Raw genomic sequence first — 23076 nt, forward strand, 5'->3', positions numbered from 1 at the left:
TCTCTGTGAAGCAGCCCTGGCTGTCTAGGCTGGTCTTGAACTCACAGAGATCCGCCTGCCTCTGCCTCCCAAGTGCTGCGATTAAAAGCGTGCGGCATCGCCACCTGGCACTATTGAGGCTTTTATCATGTGCTTTATTATCCAGTAGTCCATTGTAATATTGATATATTACTCTAATATTAACCATTAATTAACATCAGAGATTCAAATAAATATTTTCTATTGTTGAGAAAATGTTTGGTTGGCAAAACAAAGGTCATGAAGTGTTTGTCAGTCATACAGGAAAGACCAGGGAAAAGGGTGTTCTTCTAAAGTCACTTGTGATGGCTCAGGTGTGTAGTCCCCCATACTTGTGAGGCTGAGTCGAGAAGATTGCCATGGGTTTGAGGCAAGCCTAAGCAAAATAGTGATAAAGGGCCAACCAGAGCTACACAGCAAGAGCCCTTCTTGCTAGTGGTAATAATAATCAGTTTGCATCAACAGTGAGACATAGAAATAATTATTAATGATATAAAACAGCTGTAAAAACATAAAAGTTATGAGGGAATGCATAGTGTGTGCTTTTTTGAGAACAGGAATTACTAAATTTCTTAGTCATATTTCATATACATTAATATAAAATCATAAAATATTATAAGAAGTTTCTCCATGGGATTTATTAAGTTTTATTGTACAGAATAAAAATGAAACACCAAAATGATAACTTTATAAAACATTAAATAAAGGAGAGAAACTCCTACCTCTTTTGCTTTCTGTAAGAAACGTGAAATTTAGAATATTTTGGTTTAAAGTTGCTGATTTTTTTTCAAATGTTCCTTGTTTTGTTTTGTTTTTTTTTAATAGCAATTTAAGTCAGAAGCTTATCAACAGCAGATAGAAATGGAAAGGCTGAACCATCAAGCAGAACTTTTGATGAAGAAAGTAACAGAAGAGGTTGACAAGCACACTGTTCAAGATCCACTGATGGAGCTGAAATTGATATGGGATAGCCTGGATGAAAGAATCGTCAGCAGACAGGTAAAGGCCAAGACTTGTGTCTAGACATTACACACGGACACTCTCAGACAGCAATATGAAACAACCACTAAAAGTGAAATTAACAGTTACTATCAATAACCTTTAGAGGCATCTAAATTTTCTTATTAAAATTGTTTGCACCATATTTAACCACAAGTGTGTGTGTGTGTGTGTGTGTGTGTGTGTGTGTGAGAGAGAGAGAGAGAGAGAGAGAGAGAGAGAGAGAGAGAGAGAGAGAGAGAGAGAGAGAGATCTCAAACTAGAGTTGTTGACTGACAGGACTGGATTCATGAGCCGTGAGCATGGACTTGGACAGCATTCAACAGCTGGTGATGTGCCCTTGTTTTGTAAGGGCACACCATTCATGACGGCAGAGTCTAAGTGGACTTTCTTCTTCTCTCTCCTTGGCAGCACAAACTGGAGGGTGCTCTCTTGGCGCTGGGTCAGTTCCAGCACGCCCTGGACGAGCTCCTGGCGTGGATGGCGCACACAAAGGGCTTGCTGAGTGAACAGAAACCTGTTGGAGGAGACCCGAAGGCCATTGAAATTGAACTTGCCAAGCATCATGTACGTACTGTTAACCGCCTGTTTTTGTTATGTTTGAGTTTTTCAAGTTTATGATTTTAAGAGATTATTTGGCATTAAATTGCTTGACATGTGCTGCCTAAGAGAGTACAATAAAAATATTTCCTCACTGTGTGGGGCAACAGTTATCAAATGTAGCAAGGCTATGTTTTAATAGGGCTGCGTGGCAAACAGCAAAGATTTAAGTCCCTCATTATACCTGTCATTGAGTTAACTTCCCCGTATTTTTTAAGGTTAGGAATAGCCTAAAAAATTCCAGGCTGAAAATGCTGTTGTTCTATCGTGGCTTTTAATGCCTCTGGTCCCTGACCAACAGTGGCCTGCCAGAATGACTCTTCATAAAAACACAGTATTTTTGTTCTCATGGTGTGAGTGTATAGAAGCTTTTACGTCGTAGGAAATCTGGCAATTGTCTTAAAAGTTGCCTACATCGGTGATCAGAACTGTGTGTAATAGAGGTAGGAAATAAGACACCCAATCCAGTTATTTAATCGAGAGATCTGTAGGAACCTTTGAACTCCGTTCATCTGACTAGTTAGACATAGCTCTTAGGCCTTTTTGCCCTTCATTTTTGAAAGATCAATATGTAGTGACTAGGGATTGCCCAAACCAACGCTAAAAGAAACTTTCTACCCTCTGCTTGGGGTCTCCCCCTGCCTCTGAGCGTCAGAGGAAGGAATCTTGTACAATTGTCCTGTAAATGTCGACCCTGGCAGTGTTTAACTCTCAGGCCCTGAGGAAGTGTTTCCTGATGTTACCATGTCAAAGTGCATGCTTTCTAGAATGTGACTCCTCACTCAGTTGGGCTTGTGCCTTTGGAAAACACTGACTCATCGGATACCTCAGAAACAGATTGAATAGTCAGAAAGGCAGTATTCCAGGGGCTGTCTCCCTTATCTGGAAAGCCTCCCGGGTCTGGACTCCCCTCCAGATGCATGATGTCTTGCATAGGATAAGAGATGACATTCTTTTCTTTATTACTGCCAAGCATACATCAGTGAGTGGTAGGGTAGGGCTCTACTGACCTCTTAACTAGCATAAGGGAAAGGACTCCTTTCAAATTAGTAGTCCCAGCATCCCTTCAATGATAGAATAAAGGAATATATTTCTTCTTTCAAAACAGTTATTATGAAATATATGTCTAAAGTATGTGATAATTTTATATTTGGAAAATGAATATATAGGAGTAAAAATATCCCTTGAAACATTAAAATTAAATTAAAATGGACTTGAATCAATGAAAATGTTTTAATCATCTAATTATAATCACTACAAAAGTATGTAGTGCATCAATTATAAGGCCATTTTAGTGAGAGTATCACACAGCATTTGTACAGTCTCTTTGGGGCTGCTGGTGTATCTAACTAAAGGTCTGTTTATCTAGGAAGCCCCAAAATTGAAGGGAAGGAAGTCTGTCACTTTAAAACTTGCTATTGAAACTTTGTTATGAGGTTTTTGTTTCAGGCTGTTTCACAACCAGAAAAGTAAAGCAAGTCCGATGGACTAGAGGTGTAGTTCAGTTTGTAGGGTTTTTACCTAGTATGCGTGAAGAGTAGGTTTGATCCTTCAGCGGTGCCTCAAACTAGATGTGGTATTCCACGCCTGCATTCCCACACTTGGGAGGTGGAAAAAGGATTAGAAGTCTGAAGTCATCCTTTGCTATGTGTTGAGTTTAAGGTTTGCTTGGGATACACGAGACCCTCTCCCCACCCCACCCCACACCCTAAAAAGAAAAAGGAAAGCAAGCATTGTAAGTGCCGTTACTGTGTTTCCAGCTAACGATCCTTTTAACATTTTCAGGTGCTCCAAAACGACGTGTTAGCCCACCAGTCCACCGTGGAAGCGGTCAACAAAGCAGGAAATGATCTCATTGCATCGAGTGCGGGAGAAGAAGCAAGCAACCTCCAGTACAAGCTCAAAATCTTAAATCAACGCTGGCAGGATATTTTGGAAAAAACCGATCGAAGGAAGCAGCAGCTGGATAGTGCCTTGCGCCAGGTGAATGAAGAGACTAAGCCTTAGGCTCGTTCTGGTGCTCAAGTCCAAAGTCATGTGGATTTGCTTCGCTAATTCACAGATGGGGGTTTCATGCTGATACTTTAAAGAGAGGAGTAAAACTAAGCGGGATATAGAGCCGATGAGAAGATAGCACTCCAGTTCTTAGCCTAATACTCTTATATCCTGAGCTCTCTTGACGGAGTGCTCAGGTGATGAGCCTCTGGTCCTGGTACCTGGCTTTCTTACTCCATGTAGAGAGAGGCTTACCCGGCTGGGGCCATCTTGACCTTGTGATAGTGATAGTTCTTGTGACACAAACTTAAAACTACCAATCACTGCAGGCCAAAGGGTTCCATGGTGAGATCGAGGATTTGCAACAGTGGCTGACTGACACAGAGCGCCATCTCTTGGCATCCAAACCCCTGGGAGGTTTGCCAGAAACAGCCAAGGAGCAGCTTAACGCACATATGGTATGTACAGTATTTTCTACAGCTCTCGCCCTGGTAATGTGTGAATAGTAACGGAAGAAGATATGGTTGAAAGATTAGGTTTTGTGGCAGAAATCGCTGTGTGTAAATGCCAGAGATAGCACCATTTAGCAGTTAAAAAAAAAAAAAAAAAAAAAGATTTAAAAAAGTCTAGCAGTTTTGAGTAACACACATTCACTTTCTGTCTGTATGTCTGTCTATCTGTCTCTCTCTCTCTTACACACACACACACACACACACACACACACACACACACACACACACACACCCCACGTTATAAGCAGTATGAAGAAACATCTCTAAAATGATCAGACTAGACTTGGCATATGCCTGTGACCCTATGGTTTGGTTTTGCTCCTTGCGACTGGGCGAGACCCATTTGCTAGAGGACAAAGCCGTCTTGTCTACTGATTCGTAACCTAAGATTGCTCATCTTTGTGAAACCATGAGTGACTTTTAATAGCTCAGTGAACTCAAGTAGTTCATTGCTTCCCTGGAAATGCTTACTGCACTTTCACACAGTTCATAACTTATTAACTAATTAATAATTAATTCTATCTTCAGAGTGTTACACTTAAAAAAAAACATACAAGAACTTGAAAGCAGAGAGCTCGTCTTAGGAACCTTCAGAAAACAACTGTGTATAAGATACTTAGTTCGGGTGGGATACACAAAGTGAACTCTGTATAACCCTGTATGATTCCCTTGACTACAGTCTGAAGAGGGCCTAGAAAGATAAGCCAGTAGTAAAAACTGTTTATTGTTCTCGCAGGGGACCAGGGTTCATGTCTCAGCACCTGCATGGCCCCTCACAACCACCTGTAGCCCTAGTTCCGGGGTTTCAGATAACACCTTCTGGCCTCCTCAGCCGCCTGCTCACACATGGTGCACATGCACCCACACGTGTACACGTAAATTTAAAAATTAAGCTGGGCATGGTGGCGCACGCTTTTAATTCCAGCACTTAGGGAGGAAGAGGCAGGAGGATATCTATGAGTTCAAGGCCAGTCAGCCTGGTCTACAACAGAGAAATTCTGTCTCGAAAAACCAAGTAAATGAATAAATAAACCAATCTTTCCTGGCAAGTGCTAAAGCTGCAATGCCGTGGCAGTAGTTTTTTTTCTTTCCTTCTGGTTGTGCTAGCAATGAAGATGAGAAAATGTGGAGTAGCCACATCCTGGGGCTGCTTCGTGATGTGATGCTCCTGTAAAAGTGAAACTGTCGATGTGTTCAGGGACGAAGGAATATGAAAATGTAGTTAGTGAGCATTGTGACTCCACTCAGATCACTAAATAGTCTACTTCAAATGGTTAATTTTATAAAACTTGGCTCGATTTTTAAAAAATTACTAAGCTGAAAATACCAGTAAGATGTGGAGTGTATAACTTTCTATCAGAACTGTGATTCAACCCACGTTATAATTCAATGTGCTAAAAATTGGGTTCTTTAATTTTTAACGAATTCTAACTATTGCTTCATTGGTGTTATACTTTGAATTTAGCAATACTTTCCTGTATTCGCCATAGAGGATATACACAACATTCTAATTGGCAACTTTTAAGAATTTATAAATGAAAATGGTATCTCAAATGTGGCTCCAGTAATCTGGGAATCTTTATATCAACGTGCGCATCTTTCTTTACTGATTCTTTTTTTTTCCTGTCCATTACATGTTTCCCGAGTACAGGATTAGACTGTACCAGTAACTTTTTTTCAGTTATTTTATCATGGCAAAAAGGACACAGAAGTTTCCCTCCGTTTCCAGAGGAGGAAACACTCAGAGAAACGTAATTGCTGACGCAGCATCGCGGATCTCACTTGTCAGTGTGCAGCGAGACCCCTCTTGACAGCATGCCAGCCATCGCTTGAGGCCTTAGCACGCAGCATGCAGTGATAGATTTCTCAGAAGACAGGGTGTGGCTATAAGCATACGTGCTATTTCAGTATTGAGTAGAGTGCAGCTGTCTGTCAGGGTTGCTCTGTAAGCAGAAAGGTAAACATGTGATAAGAGGCTTAGAATGAATGGACCTTTAAAAAAAAAAAAAACTCTGAGGACTGCGGCTCAGTGGTGAAGAGCACTCATTGGTCTTATTGAGGGCCCGGGTCCATTTCCAAGCACCTACATGGCAGTTCATAACCATCTGTAACTCCAGGTCCCAGGGGGACCTGACACCCTCACTCAACCTCTTCTGACCTCCATGGGCAGCAGCCATGCACGTGACGTTTGTGCAGACAGGCAGATAAAACACGCGCATTACAAGTAAATCTTTTCTTGACAAATGAAATATATATATATGTAACTGTTAGATTTTGTTCTTTGGCAAGTCATATGATGTGGGGGCATCTCATTTTAGGAAGTCTGCACTGCCTTTGACATCAAAGAAGAAACGTACAAGAGTTTGATGCAGAAAGGGCAGCAGATGCTCGCAAGATGCCCCAAATCTGCAGAGACGAACATCGACCAAGACATAAACAACTTGAAAGAGAAATGGGAATCGGTGAAGAGCAAACTCAACGAGAAGAGAGTATGTGCCTGCAGGGTTACAGCAGGGCAGAGTTAGCCTGTCGCTAGCTCTCGGGTTGGGTTTTATTCCGAGCTACCAGAAGTGGCATTTTCATGATTCGTGTCCATATTTTTGGTATACACTCGGTGTTCCATGAAGTTAAACATAGTATTCTTACCCCGGAGAACAGAGATACAGCGCAGATAAAGATTTATCGCAGGTCAGGTGTTACTCGGTTTGTACGCTGGCGGTTTTTAAAATATGAACCACTCAAGTTCTAGGTTACAAATAATTGTATTCTAATCACAAATTAAACGAGAGAGAATGATAGGATTGTGCTTAGGTTTTATAATCGCTCACATAAAACGGATGAGAATTGTATGCATTTTGTCATTCTTTCAAACAATAGAAAAATAATCTAGGGAATCTCAGGAATTTTCCTGAATGCAGCAAAAAACAATTGGCTAAAAGATTGTAGCCATCACTGATGGAACATATGCCATGTCCTCACAGGGCAGCGACCCCCTCCAGGAATGCCATTTGATTAAACTGAAACACAGCAAACCACGATGAGCACCAAATACTAAACCATCTTCCTTTACAGACTAAATTGGAAGAGGCCCTCCACCTAGCGATGGACTTCCACAATTCCCTCCAGGACTTCATCAACTGGCTTACCCAGGCCGAACAAACCCTGAATGTGGCTTCTCGGCCAAGTCTTATCTTGGACACAATCTTGTTTCAAATCGATGAGCACAAGGTACGTGGGAACTCAGATTGGAAGCGCCTGACATCCAGAGACCAGTCTGCCTTCCTGTCAGAAACATCCATTTAGTAATTAGAAAACTTTCTTTTTTGATGTATTTTTTTTATTCCTTGAGAATTTCATACAGATACGCAGCATATTTGATCACATTCCTATACGCTTGCCCCCCACCCTGTTCCTCCTGGGTTCACCCCTCACCTCCCCACCTGAGAACTTCTCTTTGTCCTTTACCGCAAGCATCGTGACAGGCGTACACTTTCAAAGTCAGTCCGTTTCCCCTTGTTTCTAATTATGTTCCTTTTTTGTGTGGGGAAAGGTCTTCGCCAATGAGGTGAATTCTCACCGTGAGCAGATAATAGAGCTAGACAAAACTGGGACCCACCTGAAGTACTTCAGTCAGAAACAGGATGTGGTGCTCATCAAGAACCTGCTCATCAGCGTGCAGAGTCGGTGGGAGAAGGTGGTCCAGCGGTTAGTGGAGAGAGGAAGGTCCTTGGACGACGCGAGGAAGAGGGCCAAACAGGTAGTGACCTTGGGTTGTGTTCTCTGACCTTGGCAATCAGGGAGCTGAAGCTGTGAAAAATGTGCTATCGTGGGGCTTTTACTGTAACATTGAGAAGCTGTGGTGTTCGAGTCCAAATGGGCCTGCCTTTGGACTCTCAACGACGTCACCTTTTTGTCCTGGCAGCCACGATGGGCCATGGGGACTCATCTTGAGAAGCTATCAATAGCTCAACTTCATAGATGATCATCAAGGCCCATTACGAACTTACTGCTTTTTGTTTTGCAGTGTGTTTATTTTTCCCCTTTCCTTTCAACCTCTAGTCTCCTACTCAGACAGGGGCACCAGACCCTCTTCTATTGCAGGCTCTGGAAGCCAAGCTTCGGTCACATCAGAGCTGAGGACCAGACCTACGGCCTCCCCAGTGCCTCCTGAGGGACACACTCTTGTTGACGTCCCTCTCTTCCCAAAGATTTTGGTATAGCTCCATCCCACTTGAAGTTAATTATCTGAATCTCTGGGGGCTGCTTTTGGTTTAATTTAGGGACTCTCACAAACCTCACCGAGAGCTTTCCATTCTCTCTTAACCTGTCATTAACTAACATTCATCCAAACTAACCACAGACAAGAGGAAAATTACACATCTTTCTGTCCATTGGGGATGTAGCCACCTTATTTGGCAGAGAATTTTTTAATTAATTTTTTTTTCCTAGAAGCGATGTAATATTGAGGCTGAATTTTGTGGTTTCTACCTTTGCCTCATCCGGCTCCTGTTGTCTGGCATTGGTAATGTTGGAGTGTGTTGTTTGGAGAGCTGGGCTCACTGGTGATGCCAAAGGGTGTTTACAGGATTCTGGCCTTTGGTGTTTAAAGCTAGCAGTATGAATTTAAAGGCTTTAGAAATATCTCAAGCCCTTCCTGAGTAAGGAGTTTGGTCTCTGAAATAGAATCAGTCTCTAATGGTTCTGCCAGACAATGTTAATTCCGAACCCAACATATTCCTCTCCGAAGTTATTTCTGGAGTTATGAACGGCTAATTGACGGAGCCTTGCCAGATGCTAGTCGCCGCTCGCCATTTCTCCCTTTAACCAATGTTAGGGTCTCCTCTTGTTGACCAGCTTTCTGTGTTCCTGCTTCCAGTGCGAATGGGTAGCCTTTGACCTATTTCTGGGGCTTGGGCATCGCCTTGGAGGTTGGGTGAGCGTCCAGGCCCGTGTATTTACACACTCAGCAGCTGTTTGTACACCTGTTTGAGAGCCAAACTACCTGTCACCCCATCAGGCTGTTCCTGTCATGCCTCTCCTCTTCCGAGTTTTGACTCATGTACTGGTTGTAGCTCTCTGACTATCATGAGTTTGTCCTGGCTCTTTTTTTTTTTCCTTTACATTTAAATTGATTGGCGCCGTGTGAGGGATGTGCTGGGCAGGGTGATGTGTGCCGAGTCTGTGATGTGTGCTCTCTAGTGCACTCTTGCAGCCTGTGAGTCCATGTGACTCGTGCCGCTATGAGTTAGAGTAGTTAAATTAATTAGGAGGCTATGGGAGGTGGCATTAATTCACACATCTTTGTTGTAGGTTGTACAGCTTTTGTTACTTCATTATCAATGGGTTTGGGTGTACGGGGATGTGATGCTTATTTCTTTAGCTTTCGTTATGTAGCTCTTTATTTAAATTTATTATAAGAAATGCCGTGTGACCAGTTCCGAAACTGGCATCCAGAATTTGTATCTGATTGCTCTTCTGAAAGATAAACAGAAGATAAACTGGCTAGAATCAAACATGTGCTGACCCAGGATGTTTCCAAGCGCCTGGTTGGCAAACAGAATTAAACATCGGCAGAATGCTAGCGTGGCAGTGGTTGTGCGTATGTATCGGACCACTCGGGTGGGTCAGCGCTGAGAGCAGGGGTGATTTGTTAGTCTGCCCCCTGGAGTGAAGGGAGATGGCCTTTTTTGTTCTTGCCACGTTTAAAGAATAATTCACAAGTGTTGGACTTTTTTCTTTTCTTTCTTTTTCTTAACATAGGAGTTTAGCACAGAGAAAAATCTCAAGATATGTAAAGAGACAGAGAAACAAAAATCAAAACAGATATTTCCTGAGAGTTTATGTTAACTGTTGAGCGAAAGGAGGCAGTATGGTGGTGGGGTCCCCAGAGCTCCTTAACTGTCTGGCTCTTTCCTGGACTCAGTAAGCTGGTGTGCTGACTGAATTACAGCCGCATGACCGCAGGCCACAGTCACGTGTCCAGTGGAGCAGGCCACTGTGCAGTTGGCTAATGACACATTACCCAGTGCCTTCAGGGGAAAGTCTGAATTGATGATTTCTAGTATATCCATTGGTGATCGGTACTGTCGTATAATACACTAAATTTCAACCCTTGTGTACTTCACCACTTTCTGAGTAAACGTGGGTCTCTTTACCAGTTCCACGAAGCTTGGAGTAAACTAATGGAGTGGCTGGACGAGTCAGAAAAATGTTTGGATTCTGAACTGGAAATCGCCAATGATCCAGACAAAATAAAAACACAGCTGGCACAGCACAAGGTGAGTTTCTCGTTTAAAAAGCACACTCAGTGTGCATTTCAAGACCACCATTAATTCTTCCTTGTCCGTGTGTGTATTCATCACAAGACACCACCCCCACCCCCCAAAAAAAAAGATTGACATTATGGTTCAGAACCACTTGAGCACCGCCGTTTCAGCTTTCTGTGGTGGCCCTCTTAACTTACCATTCTTTAAAGCAACAGTCCCACCTCGGAGAAAAATCTGGAGTTTAAGGTGTACAGAGTCAGGTGCAGAGGTGTGTGGAAAAGTTGACAGTATCCAAGAATGCGTGCGTGTGTGCGTGTGTGCGTGTGTGCGTGTGCGTGTGCGTGTGCGTGTGTGTGTGTGTGTGTGTGTGTGTGTAAAACTCCATTCCTTCTCTCAAAGACTTACCAGCTTCTTTATGAGATAGAAGAATGTAGAAACAGTGTTTCAAAAAATATTTTCCTTTTGTACTCCTTCCAGGAGTCATTCAAAGAGTGTTTCTACCTCCTCTGCTCAGCTCCTTTGTGTCTGTGCCTGTGTGCTATGAAGTGGCCACTGGTCATGTGGGTGAAGGTGTGGGGTGAGCAGCTGAGCCTCATTACTGTGAATAGTGTTGCAATTTCAGACCTCTACATGTAAATTACTGCTTAGAAGAACATGGTCGTTTTAAAAGACGAGAAAATTGTAGGATAGTTTAAGATTTATCTTCCTCAAAAAATCTAGACATCGACTTCACATGTGTTCTGTGAATCACGACCAAGAGGGTCGTGATCAGGGGATGAGGAGGAAACACGTGCCCTCTGGCAGACTAGGCTTTATCATTGGCTCATTTTGCTGATGGCTTCTTCCTGTGAGCTGCCACAGCAGCCAGCATCGTACATACTCCTGTGATGGAAAAATTAGCCTTCTGCTCAAAATAAAATGCTTTACTTAAATTTAAAAGTGGCATTGCATTTTAAAGCTAGAGAAACCCAGAAAAAAAGAATATGCAGAGAATATTACAGTCTCCATTTTACCCGACGTTATTTATTATCACTGTCTACCATTTCTCCAAGACATATCTTAAGACAGTCCATAAAAACAATTTTAAAGAAAAACCTTCCTTACCAGCATTGGAGGTCTTCTGTCATTCGAAAGCTCTAGTCTGTCTGTACTCGAATAATTGTTTAGTATGTGTCTGCTGTGTGGAGGCCATCCATGTCAACGCTTTGGTTCTAAACACAAGCATTCTGCTCAGAATAACACGGAAACACAGACTGTAAAAACAGTGGGGTACTATAATTGTGTTCTTTCTTAAATTTTTCCTGATGCGTTTACCACCTGTTACTAGACTAAATAAATAACTTGTTTGTCTGAAAACATTTAAAGAGTAGCTTTTAAAATGCAATAAAAATGAACTGAGTAGTTATAACCTTCAGATTTGATGCAGTTCTCAGCTTTTGGGTCACATGACATCCTGCCTAACAGATATTTACATTATGATTGATAACGGTAACAAAATTACAATTTTGAAGTAGCAGTGAAATACTACATCTGTATTTAGTGATGGCTGGGGGTCACCTCAACATGAAGAACTGTATTAAAGGGTCGCAGCATCAGGAAGGTTGAGGACCACTGCTATAGAGCGTGGTGATACCTATTACCTAGCACTTCACAATCTGGTGTGGTTCCAGTGTGCTGCCAGCATTGAAAGTCACTTTGGTGCTGTCACCTTGCTGTCCCATGAGCTTAGAAAGTCTGCACGAAGTGGACCTTTCTCTCTTTTTATTCCTGAGAGTGCACCTTCAGCAGCAGTGGTCTCATTTTTCTACTCTTTTTTGTAAATACTTACAAATACCTGCTAGCTAGGAAATGGCACTGAGAGATCCACAAACACAGTCCTGGTTCTATAAGTACTATTGAGTTGTGTGGAAAGAATATAATTCATTTCCTCACATACATACATACATACACACATACATACATACATACACACATGAAAACCATAACTAACAGATAAAGAGTGGTACCAAATAGATGGTACATTAGTACATGTCATAGTTACGGTTTCTATTGCTGTGAAGAGACACCATGACCACAGCAACTCTTATAAAGAAAACATATAATTACAGTTTCAGAGGTTCAGTCTGTTATCATCACGGCAGAGAGCATGGCATTCAGGCAGATGTGATGCTGCAGAAATAGCTGAGAATCCTATATCTTGCAAGCATCAGGAAGTCAACTGAGACACTGAGCAGTATCCTTAGCATAGGAAACCTCACAGCCCACCCCCACAATGGCACACTTCCTCCAACAAAGCCACACCTCATAATAGTGCCACTCCCTGTGAGATTATGGGGCCAATTACATTCAAATGACCACAGCATGATAGCTATTTGATCCTGGAAAAGTAATCTAACACTCTTTCAAGATGGAGATAAGACTTTTTACAGCTGGAGAGAACAGATCAAGGTTTTCTAAAGGGTCTAACCATCAGACCCTAGAATGGCAGTTCTGACTTCCTAGCTCACAGACAAAATTACCTGTATCCTCATTGTGACTATCCACATTAGGTAACAAGGATGCCTGACAACAACATAAACCTATAGTAGGTTTACATTATCTGATCGCCCTGTCCAGGCTGGACTCATGCATAGGTGGCCACGTTTTCCTCTCTGAAACCTTTCAGTCATTGATTGGCAGTTCCATTTTATCACGGTTATTGCAGAGCTTATGGTTTATATCTCCAAAAATATTTGGGCCGAGGATGTAGTAACTCCATGGTCAACTACCTTGCACAAGGTCCTGGTTTTAGAAATCTCCATCTCCACAAACAAAAAGATAAAGGATTTGTTTTGCTTTGAAATTTTCTTGATAATAACAGATACTCTTAGGGTTCCTGAGCTTCTAAGAGAAAGAACAAGCCCTGGGTTGTCAGGTTTAAGATTCTGTTCTGTCCTCGGATATCCCTGCACAGAACAATGTTGTTATCAGGCTTGATTGCCTGCTGATGTCTTCCATTGCCAGGCCTCCATTTGTTAGAGATGCCTCTTTAAACGAAAGTGATTTGTCCTTTGATTATTTCAAACATTTCTACACTACATTCTGGTTATACTCTTATCTTCACCTTCTCTCATGCTTCTCCTACCTCCAGTAAACCTCCCTGCTCCCACCAAGTCCCCTTCACACTTTTCTTTTTATTTTTTGCTTTGTGACCCACTGGGTTTAACAAGGGCCACCCATGAGGACGTGAGTGTAGATCTAGCCAGTGGATCATGAATAACAGTTCAATCGTTACATTATTAAAGGCAGTGACTTCCTCACCCCCAATAGTGTTCCTCTCCTACCAATAACTCCCCTAGATTGGGGCATGCTTCATGGGCCCCTCCCCAACCTGTGACTAAATATTTACATTTTGGGTTTTAGCCTTGTGCAAATCCTGTGTAAGCAACTGCAGCTGCTGTGAGTTTATGCATGCCATGACTTTTCATACCCATAAGACAATGCTTCATGGCCCTCTTCCCCATTGTCCAGCTCATATTCTTTCTGCCCTCTCTTCCACAATTTTTGGGGGACTTGGAGGGAGTCATATGCAACTTGCATGCTACAACACCAACTTGCCAGGCAGAATATGCCTACCGATGCAATAGTGGTATGACTGGTATGGGAGTAACCAGCGGAGTTGAGAGTTGATATGAGGTCTCTTAGTAGGGAACTGGTCAAAGACCCATGGCTCAGAGGTCATAGACACAAAAGATGAACATACTACATTTGTTTCATTAAATGGACATGTCACAGTGCCTCCTTAATATTTATATTTATACCCAAAGGCTAGCAGTGCCCTCAGCCTTGAGCAAAGAAGCTTCTCTTTGCAGTGAATGACAGTTAATGTGGAGATTCATGACTGGTCATGACGCTGGGAACAAATGACCAAATGCTCAGACTTAAAGAAGATCCTGTTCTTAACACTTTTTACCTATTGGTAAACAAATAGTTCCAAGCAGAAACTTACTCTTTTCTTGTTAAATATGTAGGAGTTTCAGAAATCACTCGGAGGTAAACATTCTGTCTATGATACCACCAATCGAACTGGACGTTCCCTGAAGGAGAAAACCTCACTGGCTGATGACAACCTGAAGCTGGACAACATGCTGAGTGAACTCAGGGACAAGTGGGACACCATATGTGGAAAGTCTGTGGAAAGGTAGGCTGTTCCTTCAGGCAGCTGGTGACTTTGTAGACCTGCCTCAGATGCACAGTAGGGGGTTTGCAGAGGTAGTTTGTGGACCTCAGAGTCCTTTGGGTGAGGAATATCTGTTTTTCCTAAATACCCACTCACACAGCACCTGTACTGAAGAGGCTGTCCGGCTATTTATTTTTAACTAGGTCTACTTGCTTGCTTACAGTCCCACACTGCATTCTAGTGGCCTCTTAATTTACTGTGTAGCCCAGGCTAGCCTTGAACTTACACTGTTCCTCCTTTCTCAGCTTCTCAAGTGCCAGGATTGCAGGCAGTACCCCCGTGCCTGACTCCCAGATCGACCGTGTTTGCTCCTTTAATTTCCATATAACTCATAGAATAGTTATATTAGAATATAAGTGAGAGCTTTATCATTTCTCTTTCTCACTCCCTGTAAGAACTTGCTTTTGGATATCATAAAACGGGCTCCGTAAGGTGGCATGCAAGGCAGCGCTGATCTGACCCAGCATTCCCTCAGACGTCCAACCTTCCTTTGTCCCAATGACTTTTGTGAGGTCTGTTTAAGAACGTACAATAGTAGTATAAAAGTTTGAACACCCTGCATTTCAGACTCTTCATTGGCCGTTAGTTCTAGTTACTTTTGTCAGAGAAGTTGAGTATTTTTATCCAAAAGGCTTGAGATCAGAAATACTCAGATTTCAGTGTTTTTTTTTTCCTTCAGATTTTGGAATATTTGAATATATACCATAAAATATCTTGAGAGTCTAGTCTAAATTTGAAATTATATGTTTCATATATAACCTGGGGTGATTTTTTTTTTATTTTTTTGTATTTTTAATAAAAGAAAGCATTTAATTAGGCTTTCAATTTCAGAGGAGTGGGGTACATGATGGTGGGGCAAAAGTGTGCCATCAGGAACCCTGAGAGCTCACATCTCAGACCACAAGCAGGAGGCAGAGAGCGGTACACCGGGAATATCTGTTAAAGCCTCGAAGCCCACTGCCACACGTCACCTCCAGCCAGGCCACAGGTCTAACAAGGCCACACCTCCTAATCCTTCCCAAACAGTTCCACCAGCTAGGGACCAAGTATTCAAAGATAAGAACCTGTGAGCTCCATTCTCATTCAAACCAGTACATACTGTTTCACTCTGTAGGTGAGGGGGTGAAGACTGTCTGCTTTGCTGGGCAGAACCTCGGATGTAATACCAGGTGTCTGTTCTTGTTTTCTCTGCTTCTGAAGTCTTATCTCGGAAGTCCACCTGTGCCAGCATCCTGAAGTGTTTTATCTTGATGGCTTGCTTTGGCTCCAGTGTGGTTTTGCTTAGGTTTCCTGGGACACATGAAGTTGTTTGTGCTGTCGTGTGATTTGAAGATGTTTTCTCCTGTCATGCAAAGCTGTTCTTGGTGTTAAAGTCACCTGTTGTTGCAGTGGGGCCTAAATCTCCTTTTTATGTCTAGTCGTGTTTGGTTTTTAGAAAATCAGGTGCTGTTCCAACACTTGGCACATAAACTTACATCTCATTCTGGTTTTCTCCTGGTAGCTTTGAATGTCGTTTGCTTATTTCTTCCTCTTTCCCTTGTACGTGTTACTGTATACAGGTATTATTTTCTTCCTCATTGGCACGTGTCTTCTCCTAGCGGGATGTATTCATGTTCTCAGTGACGGTGTTTACCAAATTCTTTCTGTTTCTGGGTACCGGATTCCCTTAAGCATCTGGTGTGCTTCTGGTCTAGCGGTGGTGAGTTCCCTTACCACAGAAGGTCCTGACGACTCCTTTGACTGTAAAGGATAAACCTGCTGGGTACAACAGTCTTGGTTGGTGGGTTATTTTCTCTCAGGACCCAAAATAAACCATATCATGCCCTCCTGGCATTTGGAGTCCTTCTGAGAATTCTGCTGTTAGGCTACTGTATTTACCTTTACGTGTGACTAGAGATTTCTCTCTCACAGATTGTGATATTCTTTCTTTGTCCTTTTAACAACTTAAATGTAGTATGTCACAGTGACGTACTTCTGTGGTCATGTGTGTTTGAGGTTCTAAATGCTTCTTGTACCTGGATGTCCATGTCCCAAGGTGTGGGACGTTTTCTGCTGTCGTTCTACTGAAGTGGTTTTCTGTGTCCCGGGCCTGTAGCTCTTCTTCCTCAGCTATGCCATGACTGGAACACTTCATTTTTCCAGGGTATCCCAGAGCTCTTGCATTTTCTCTCCACGGTTTTCTACTTCTCTTTGGTTCTTCCTGTTGGACACTAACAATTCAGAAGACATGTCTTCGGGCTCTGTTATTTTTTTCTTCTGCCTGATCTAATCTGTTACTGAGGCTGCCAACTAATTTTTCTTGTATTTCTCTGTTGAGAATTGTTCATCTGTTGGGATGGGTGTCTTTTATGGTGGTGTGTGACAGCCTCCTTAGTGGCTTTCTCTTGATGATGTGTTTTGGGAGGTAGCAGTCCTGGGTTTGACTCACAGTATGGAGTCACTCAGTCTTGTCATAATCTCCGAGGCTGATCTTCCACCATGTTTCTTCCTCACAGGATCCCAAGGCCACAGGGCTAAAATTAGAAAGCCAATTTTTTTTTAAGTTTTTAGTAAAAGCATATATGGTGTAGAGTTTTATTGTATGGGATTCTGTGGTATCGTGCTGGTGATGAAAATTTTCAGATTTGGGACGTTTTTAATTTTGGAGTGTGGATTATAGATTTTCAGCCTGTATCAAGATGAAATAAAAGGTCCTGTTCTAGGCGGCTCCACACATACAAGTAAATAAACAAATCCTTTAAATAAAGCTTTTTAAAATGCATATGTTAATTTAGACTCTAGAAGGGTCGGTGATTTACAGTGATGGGATTAAGGGAATTTTCCTGGAATAGATGCCAGGCATGTACTTAAAGGAATAAAAGAGAAAAGTATTTTCTAAGGAGAGCAGAGGAAACAGTGAAGACAACTCACTCTTCCGCTTCAGGACCCCCCACCATCATTGGGGAATTTCAGAAAGCTAATTTATCTCCTTTTTTCCCAGACAAAACAAATTGGAGGAGGCCCTATTATTTTCTGGACAATTCACAGATGCCCTGCAGGCCCTCATTGATTGGCTGTATCGAGTTGAGCCCCAGCTGGCAGAAGACCAGCCTGTCCATGGAGACATTGATTTAGTGATGAACCTGATTGATAATCACAAGGTATTGCAATCCAGAGCTTTCTTTTTATTTTGTTGTTTAGTTATTTATTCACAGTATTGAAAAGAATACAAGCAGTTATAGCAGCCTTTTCAGACTGGGAGAGTGTCTTACTACATCACTCTCTTCCTACTGAAATGTGTGGATTGAGCAGATCAGGAAGCCATCTTTAAAAGTGATGGAGGTGGAGGCAGTTGCTTAATCAATGAAATGCTTTTCTTTTAATTACCTGATCTATGTCTCCTTAGACTTGAAATGTAATTCATTTCATGGCCCTTTTTAGATCTTCATTCAAACAATTACGTGATAAAATTCAAAACCATTCATTTAGTGACTTGGAAGGAAGTCATCGCCTAGGTGTGCAGATCTGGGACACTCCCAAGGAGGATTTATTTATTTTAAATAAATTTACTCTGTAAAGGACCTTGGAAAGTCCACTTTGAAACTATTGGAGAGTCCTGTCCCGAGTGAACATGTAGATATTTGCCTTCTGTGTGTATTGATCGTGGGTATGTCTGTCTGAAGCTGCATACCCTTGAACACTGTCAGACCGAAGCCTGTCACTGGTCACCGCAGTCTGCTTGGATTGCTTTGGATAAGCTCCCTCTGGGGATGATTTTTTTTTTTTGAAAAGTAAAACAATTTTATTGTAGATAGAAAACTGGTTATCTGAATATCTGGTTTTATATACAGACACTTAGGTTAAAGAATGAAGAGTCCTGGGCTCAACTTCACGTCCTAGAGTGGTCCAAAGAAGCCATGCTTTTTAATGGCATGTCACTTTTAACTATCCCTAAATTAAGAGAGGGAGGTAGGAGCCCCCAAAGACTTCCCACTGAGGCAACAGCTCATAATTTAGTCCCCTAAACTGTGAAAGCATGGGTTGACGCTTAAGGTGCTATGGGGAAAAGGCTAGTTAATAGAAGAAAGGACCACATGACTCGGTTGGATTCATTATTCTCTCTGGACCCAGTAATGTGTCCTCGGTCTCTGTCACTTGTCTCTCAGAACAGTAGGTAGCTGGCATGCATGCTGTGGCAACCACACTGATGACCTGAGAGGACTTGGGATCCTCCACTATATGACTCAGAAAAAAAAGGAATTGCTGCTGCTGCTGCTCTGTGTGTGTGTGTGTGTGTGTGTGTGTGTGTGTGTGTGTGTGTGTGTGTGTGTGTGTGTAATTGAAATTGAGAAGGCAGATTGCCATTATTTACATCTGATATATGCCATTTAAAAAATTCCTGTTCCCTTATGAGAATGTTACTGGATATAAAAACATCTATCTGAGACAGTGTTAAGTCCTCAAAGAGGAGCCATGAGTTACTTCTTACCTTGTGAAGAGTCTGCCAAAAATGTGGTCATATACATCTGGAGGCTATAGGCCTGTATATGTAGTGTTTTATATACATACGTATCTTACAACAGTGCATTGCCATTTGGGTTCTGTAATTAAAAGTGAACTTTGGTCAGAGTTAATGTGGTTTCCGTAGGTCTTCCAAAAGGAGTTGGGGAAGAGGACCAGCAGCGTGCAGGCACTGAAGCGCTCGGCCAGAGAGCTCATAGAAGGCAGCCGGGATGACTCCTCCTGGGTCAAGGTCCAGATGCAGGAATTAAGCACCCGCTGGGAGACTGTGTGTGCACTTTCTATATCAAAGCAGACGCGGTTAGAAGCAGCCCTGCGACAGGTAAAGTCCACATAAACGATAGCTAGGTGTAGTCAGTGAAGTCCGGGAACTTCAGCAAGGACGGCTCTGGTAGACCAGGGGTCCCATCCTCATCCTTTTCCCTATTGGTCATCAAGGAAGTCTGGACCCGTCTTCCTGCTTCCTACTTTAAAAACTTAAAGTACTTAGCAGGGGTATCTGCTAATCTCTGCTTAGTCCTGTTTGAGTGATGTCTCAGCTTGGAAACCTGACTAGCTGCCACTCAACTAATGCTAAGCTTCAGGGATGGTGAGCTAGTCTTCCTGTAGGCCTTCTTGGTGTATCACATCTCTCCTGTTATTTGTAAAATACAGTGACATTCGTCACTATTTTCTTAACGGGAGTAATGTGCGTATTAATTAATTAAGACTTTAATTTAAAAAATTAAGACTTTTGTCATGGAGTGGGGCATGTTTACAGTTCTGTAAATGTTACTAACAGGTATATGGAATATTTTGTTTTGTGTGTGTGTGTGTATGTGTTAACTGTTAGGCAGAGGAATTTCACTCTGTGGTCCACGCCCTCCTGGAGTGGCTGGCGGAAGCAGAGCAAACACTGCGTTTCCACGGTGCTCTCCCGGATGATGAGGATGCTCTCCGGACTCTCATTGATCAGCATAAAGTGAGTAATTTCCAGTTGGTGAGTAAAACAACATGAGAAAATAAAGGAGATAAAGAGAAGAGGCCCATGACTGCACATAGCAAGTGCAAGAATTTTTTTCCTTCCTGAGAAGAAATTGACCATCTGGTCCATTTGAGAACGTGTCCCTATCCTCCCAGCTTACGCACCTGTCCATAGACCTACACACCTAGGTAGGTAGCTGTCTTTTTCGATTCCCTTTTGAAAGAAAGGGGTCATTGTAGAATTAGGCACTCTGTTTTCTCTCTCTAGGCTGCACATTGATTTTTCCAGAGGATCATTTGGATTCTGACCAGAGTTAGTCCATTTTGTCACACTTCTATGTGTATTTCAAGAATGAATGAAGCTTCCTTAATGAACAGCTTGGCATTTACAAAGCATCCCACTAGAATTGTACATTAATAATTTTGGCATTTATAGTCCAAAATAAGCAACTCACTTAAAGCCTTAGAATATTATTCTTAAGCATCTTCCACGTTGGGGGTTTAATTTATTGTATTTATTGACTTGATTTATATCTCGCGTGTTGCATGGACCACCCTGTGCTTACAGAGGTCAGAAGACAATTTGAAAGAGTTTGTTCTTAACTTCTGTCGTGTGGATTCTGGGGCTCGGACTCAGGGCTTCAGGCTTGAAGCCCCCACTCTGCTCACTGAGCACTCTCTCCGGGCCCACTTCTCATTTTTAATCAAGAGCCTTATAAAAATGTTTATAAGAACTCACCTGCATTTAAATTATAAACTCAAAGCATTAATTTCATAGTGTTAAACAACTAACCAGGAAAAACTGTAGCCATCGAGTTATCAAGCCCAGCTGAGCTAATTTCTGCAGCTGTGCTTGGAACTTGGCCGAACCTCCCGAGAGTGGTCCACGTAACAGACGTGTTCTAACCTTTGACTGTCAGGACTGTCAGGGACAGCCAGGAATCTGCACTGCTCACGCCCTGTGCAGTATTGATGCCCGCACTTCCGATTAACTTGGAAGATTTTCTTCAGCACCACCTAATAACCCTGCCTTCCGAGGTCATGTTGGAAGTGCATCATTCTAGCCTAGCATGTATCATCACATCATCCGATTCTTACTGTGATGACTGCCCTTCCTCAGGGAGGGGTTAGCTGGGTACAGCAAGGAAACATTGCCTTGCTGTTGAGATTGATGCAGGCCTGCGTGGCATTACCTGGAGGGGTGCAATGCATTGTACCCTGTTTCCATGTGAGGCCAGACTGTAAGAGTAGGAAAAGGGTGGCAGGCTTACGGTGAACTTTAGATTGAGCTCAGTATTTAGAAATCTAGTGTATATCACTGTGGGCCGACAGCCAGCCAGCACCAAATCCCTCACCCAGATTGAAACTCTTAACTTACGTTTGTAACCCTGACAGTAAATGAATGTCCCCGACACCTTGTGCCCAGCAAGTACCAACCGCTAATGGAAGTATCTGTTCTGCTGCAGGAGTTCATGAAGAAACTGGAAGAGAAAAGAACCGAACTGAATAAGGCCACTGACATGGGTGACGCTCTTCTGGCCATCTGCCACCCTGACTCCATCACCACCATTAAGCACTGGATAACAATCATCCAGGCCCGGTTTGAAGAGGTCAGTGTGTCTCCCGTCGTCGTCTCTGGTAGTGGTGGCGGCTGTGAGTTGGGGCAGGGAAGTGGGAAACTTCCGCGGTGGAGGCGCACCACAGCCGTGGGAAGAGAGGCCTTCACAGGAAAGCGCCCTGTCGCCTGCCCTCTGCACACCAGCCCCTGAAGGTGCCTTCGGTTACAAACGCTCCGGCGTCTGCAGCTGGGCCCTGCCACCCTAAAAGGCAGGTGCTTGGTTCACCATAGCCTTTGTCCCACCTGTTTTTCGTGTCTGCTGACTGATGCCACACAGAGGAGTGTCTCGAGTGAGCGAATTGAGGAACACATCGGGGATAGAATTCCTGTTTAAGATCTTAGCGCTTTAGATTCTGCTGTGTTCTGAATGCTGCCTGCAGTGAGCACCCTTGGTCCTTTAGAGAAGGACTAGTTAAACTTGACAAAACGCACAGAATAAGCAGGGGTAACCCCAGATGCTGTCTACATCACTAGCGTCCTGGTGGTGACAAACACCCTTAAAAGGAGTCTTGGTGCTTCCTCGAGCTAGACCGTGGTCCACTTGCCGGGTCTAGAGTGGAAGAAAACTTCATAGGTCTAGCCCAGCGTGATCCTGATTCACATTTAAAATTGGCGTAGCTTATGTGTTTATGTTAGTGAACCTGTGTCCCCGAGTTGGAAGGACTTCAGTGAACCATGTGCTTCTGCCAACAGGTGCTGGCCTGGGCGAAGCAGCATCAGCAGAGGTTGGCGGGGGCCCTGGCCGGGCTCATTGCTAAGCAGGAATTGCTGGAAACTTTGCTGGCGTGGTTGCAGTGGGCAGAAACTACCCTCAGTGAGAAAGATAAGGAAGTCCTCCCACAGGAAATTGAAGAAGTGAAAACCCTCATTGCGGAACACCAGGTAAAGAAACCTGATCTTTACCCATCGGCTATCACCTCGGATGTCTTCCAGGACGCTGCTGCTGCTGCCGCTGCTCCCGCATGTCCCCCAGCCTGCAGCGCGTCTCTCCCCAGGACCTCTGGACCTCTCCTTTGCTCTTGTGAAGTACTCCTCTGCCTCCTGTGGCTCCTGAGCCACCACTGAACCGTCAGTTCAGTTCTCTCCTCCATTTTATCCTCAGCTCCCGTATTTTAACTCCGCTCCCTCTTTGGGCATCCTCATCCATCCCTGTAACTCTGCCTGATAATTGCTTTATTGTTTCATATTTTCATTTCCTCTGCTTCCTCAGATGACCAGTCACGAATATGCCAGATGCAGCCTACATAAAAGGGCATGCATTTTCTTCCTCAGGGTGACTATTTACCCCAGGGTGACTATCTACCTGACTCATTTTAAACTCTGAAATGCTGGCATTTTTATGAGCTCTGATTCATAGTTTGTTTAATTATTGGAGCTGGGAAAATG

General features: G+C 43.1%; 1 protein-coding gene across 35 annotated transcripts in view; it reads left to right on the forward strand.

Annotated features, from left to right (window-relative positions):
- Positions 1–23076, forward strand: part of Dst (dystonin) — a 434856-nt gene that overhangs the window by 393513 nt on the left and 18267 nt on the right. For all 35 annotated transcript variants that reach the window (XM_076558433.1, XM_076558438.1, XM_076558418.1 and 32 more), the window contains 14 exons: positions 844–1017; positions 1429–1584; positions 3403–3600; positions 3942–4070; positions 6443–6613; positions 7197–7352; positions 7675–7881; positions 10283–10402; positions 14401–14570; positions 17590–17749; positions 19237–19431; positions 19942–20070; positions 21539–21682; positions 22384–22572. In XM_076558433.1, the coding sequence (XP_076414548.1) occupies positions 844–1017; positions 1429–1584; positions 3403–3600; positions 3942–4070; positions 6443–6613; positions 7197–7352; positions 7675–7881; positions 10283–10402; positions 14401–14570; positions 17590–17749; positions 19237–19431; positions 19942–20070; positions 21539–21682; positions 22384–22572 (2298 nt within the window). The remainder of the gene's footprint in view (positions 1–843; positions 1018–1428; positions 1585–3402; positions 3601–3941; positions 4071–6442; positions 6614–7196; positions 7353–7674; positions 7882–10282; positions 10403–14400; positions 14571–17589; positions 17750–19236; positions 19432–19941; positions 20071–21538; positions 21683–22383; positions 22573–23076) is intronic.

The sequence above is a fragment of the Peromyscus maniculatus genome, chromosome 21, assembly GCF_049852395.1.
Source record: "Peromyscus maniculatus bairdii isolate BWxNUB_F1_BW_parent chromosome 21, HU_Pman_BW_mat_3.1, whole genome shotgun sequence".
In the NCBI taxonomy this organism is placed as follows: domain Eukaryota; kingdom Metazoa; phylum Chordata; class Mammalia; order Rodentia; family Cricetidae; genus Peromyscus; species Peromyscus maniculatus.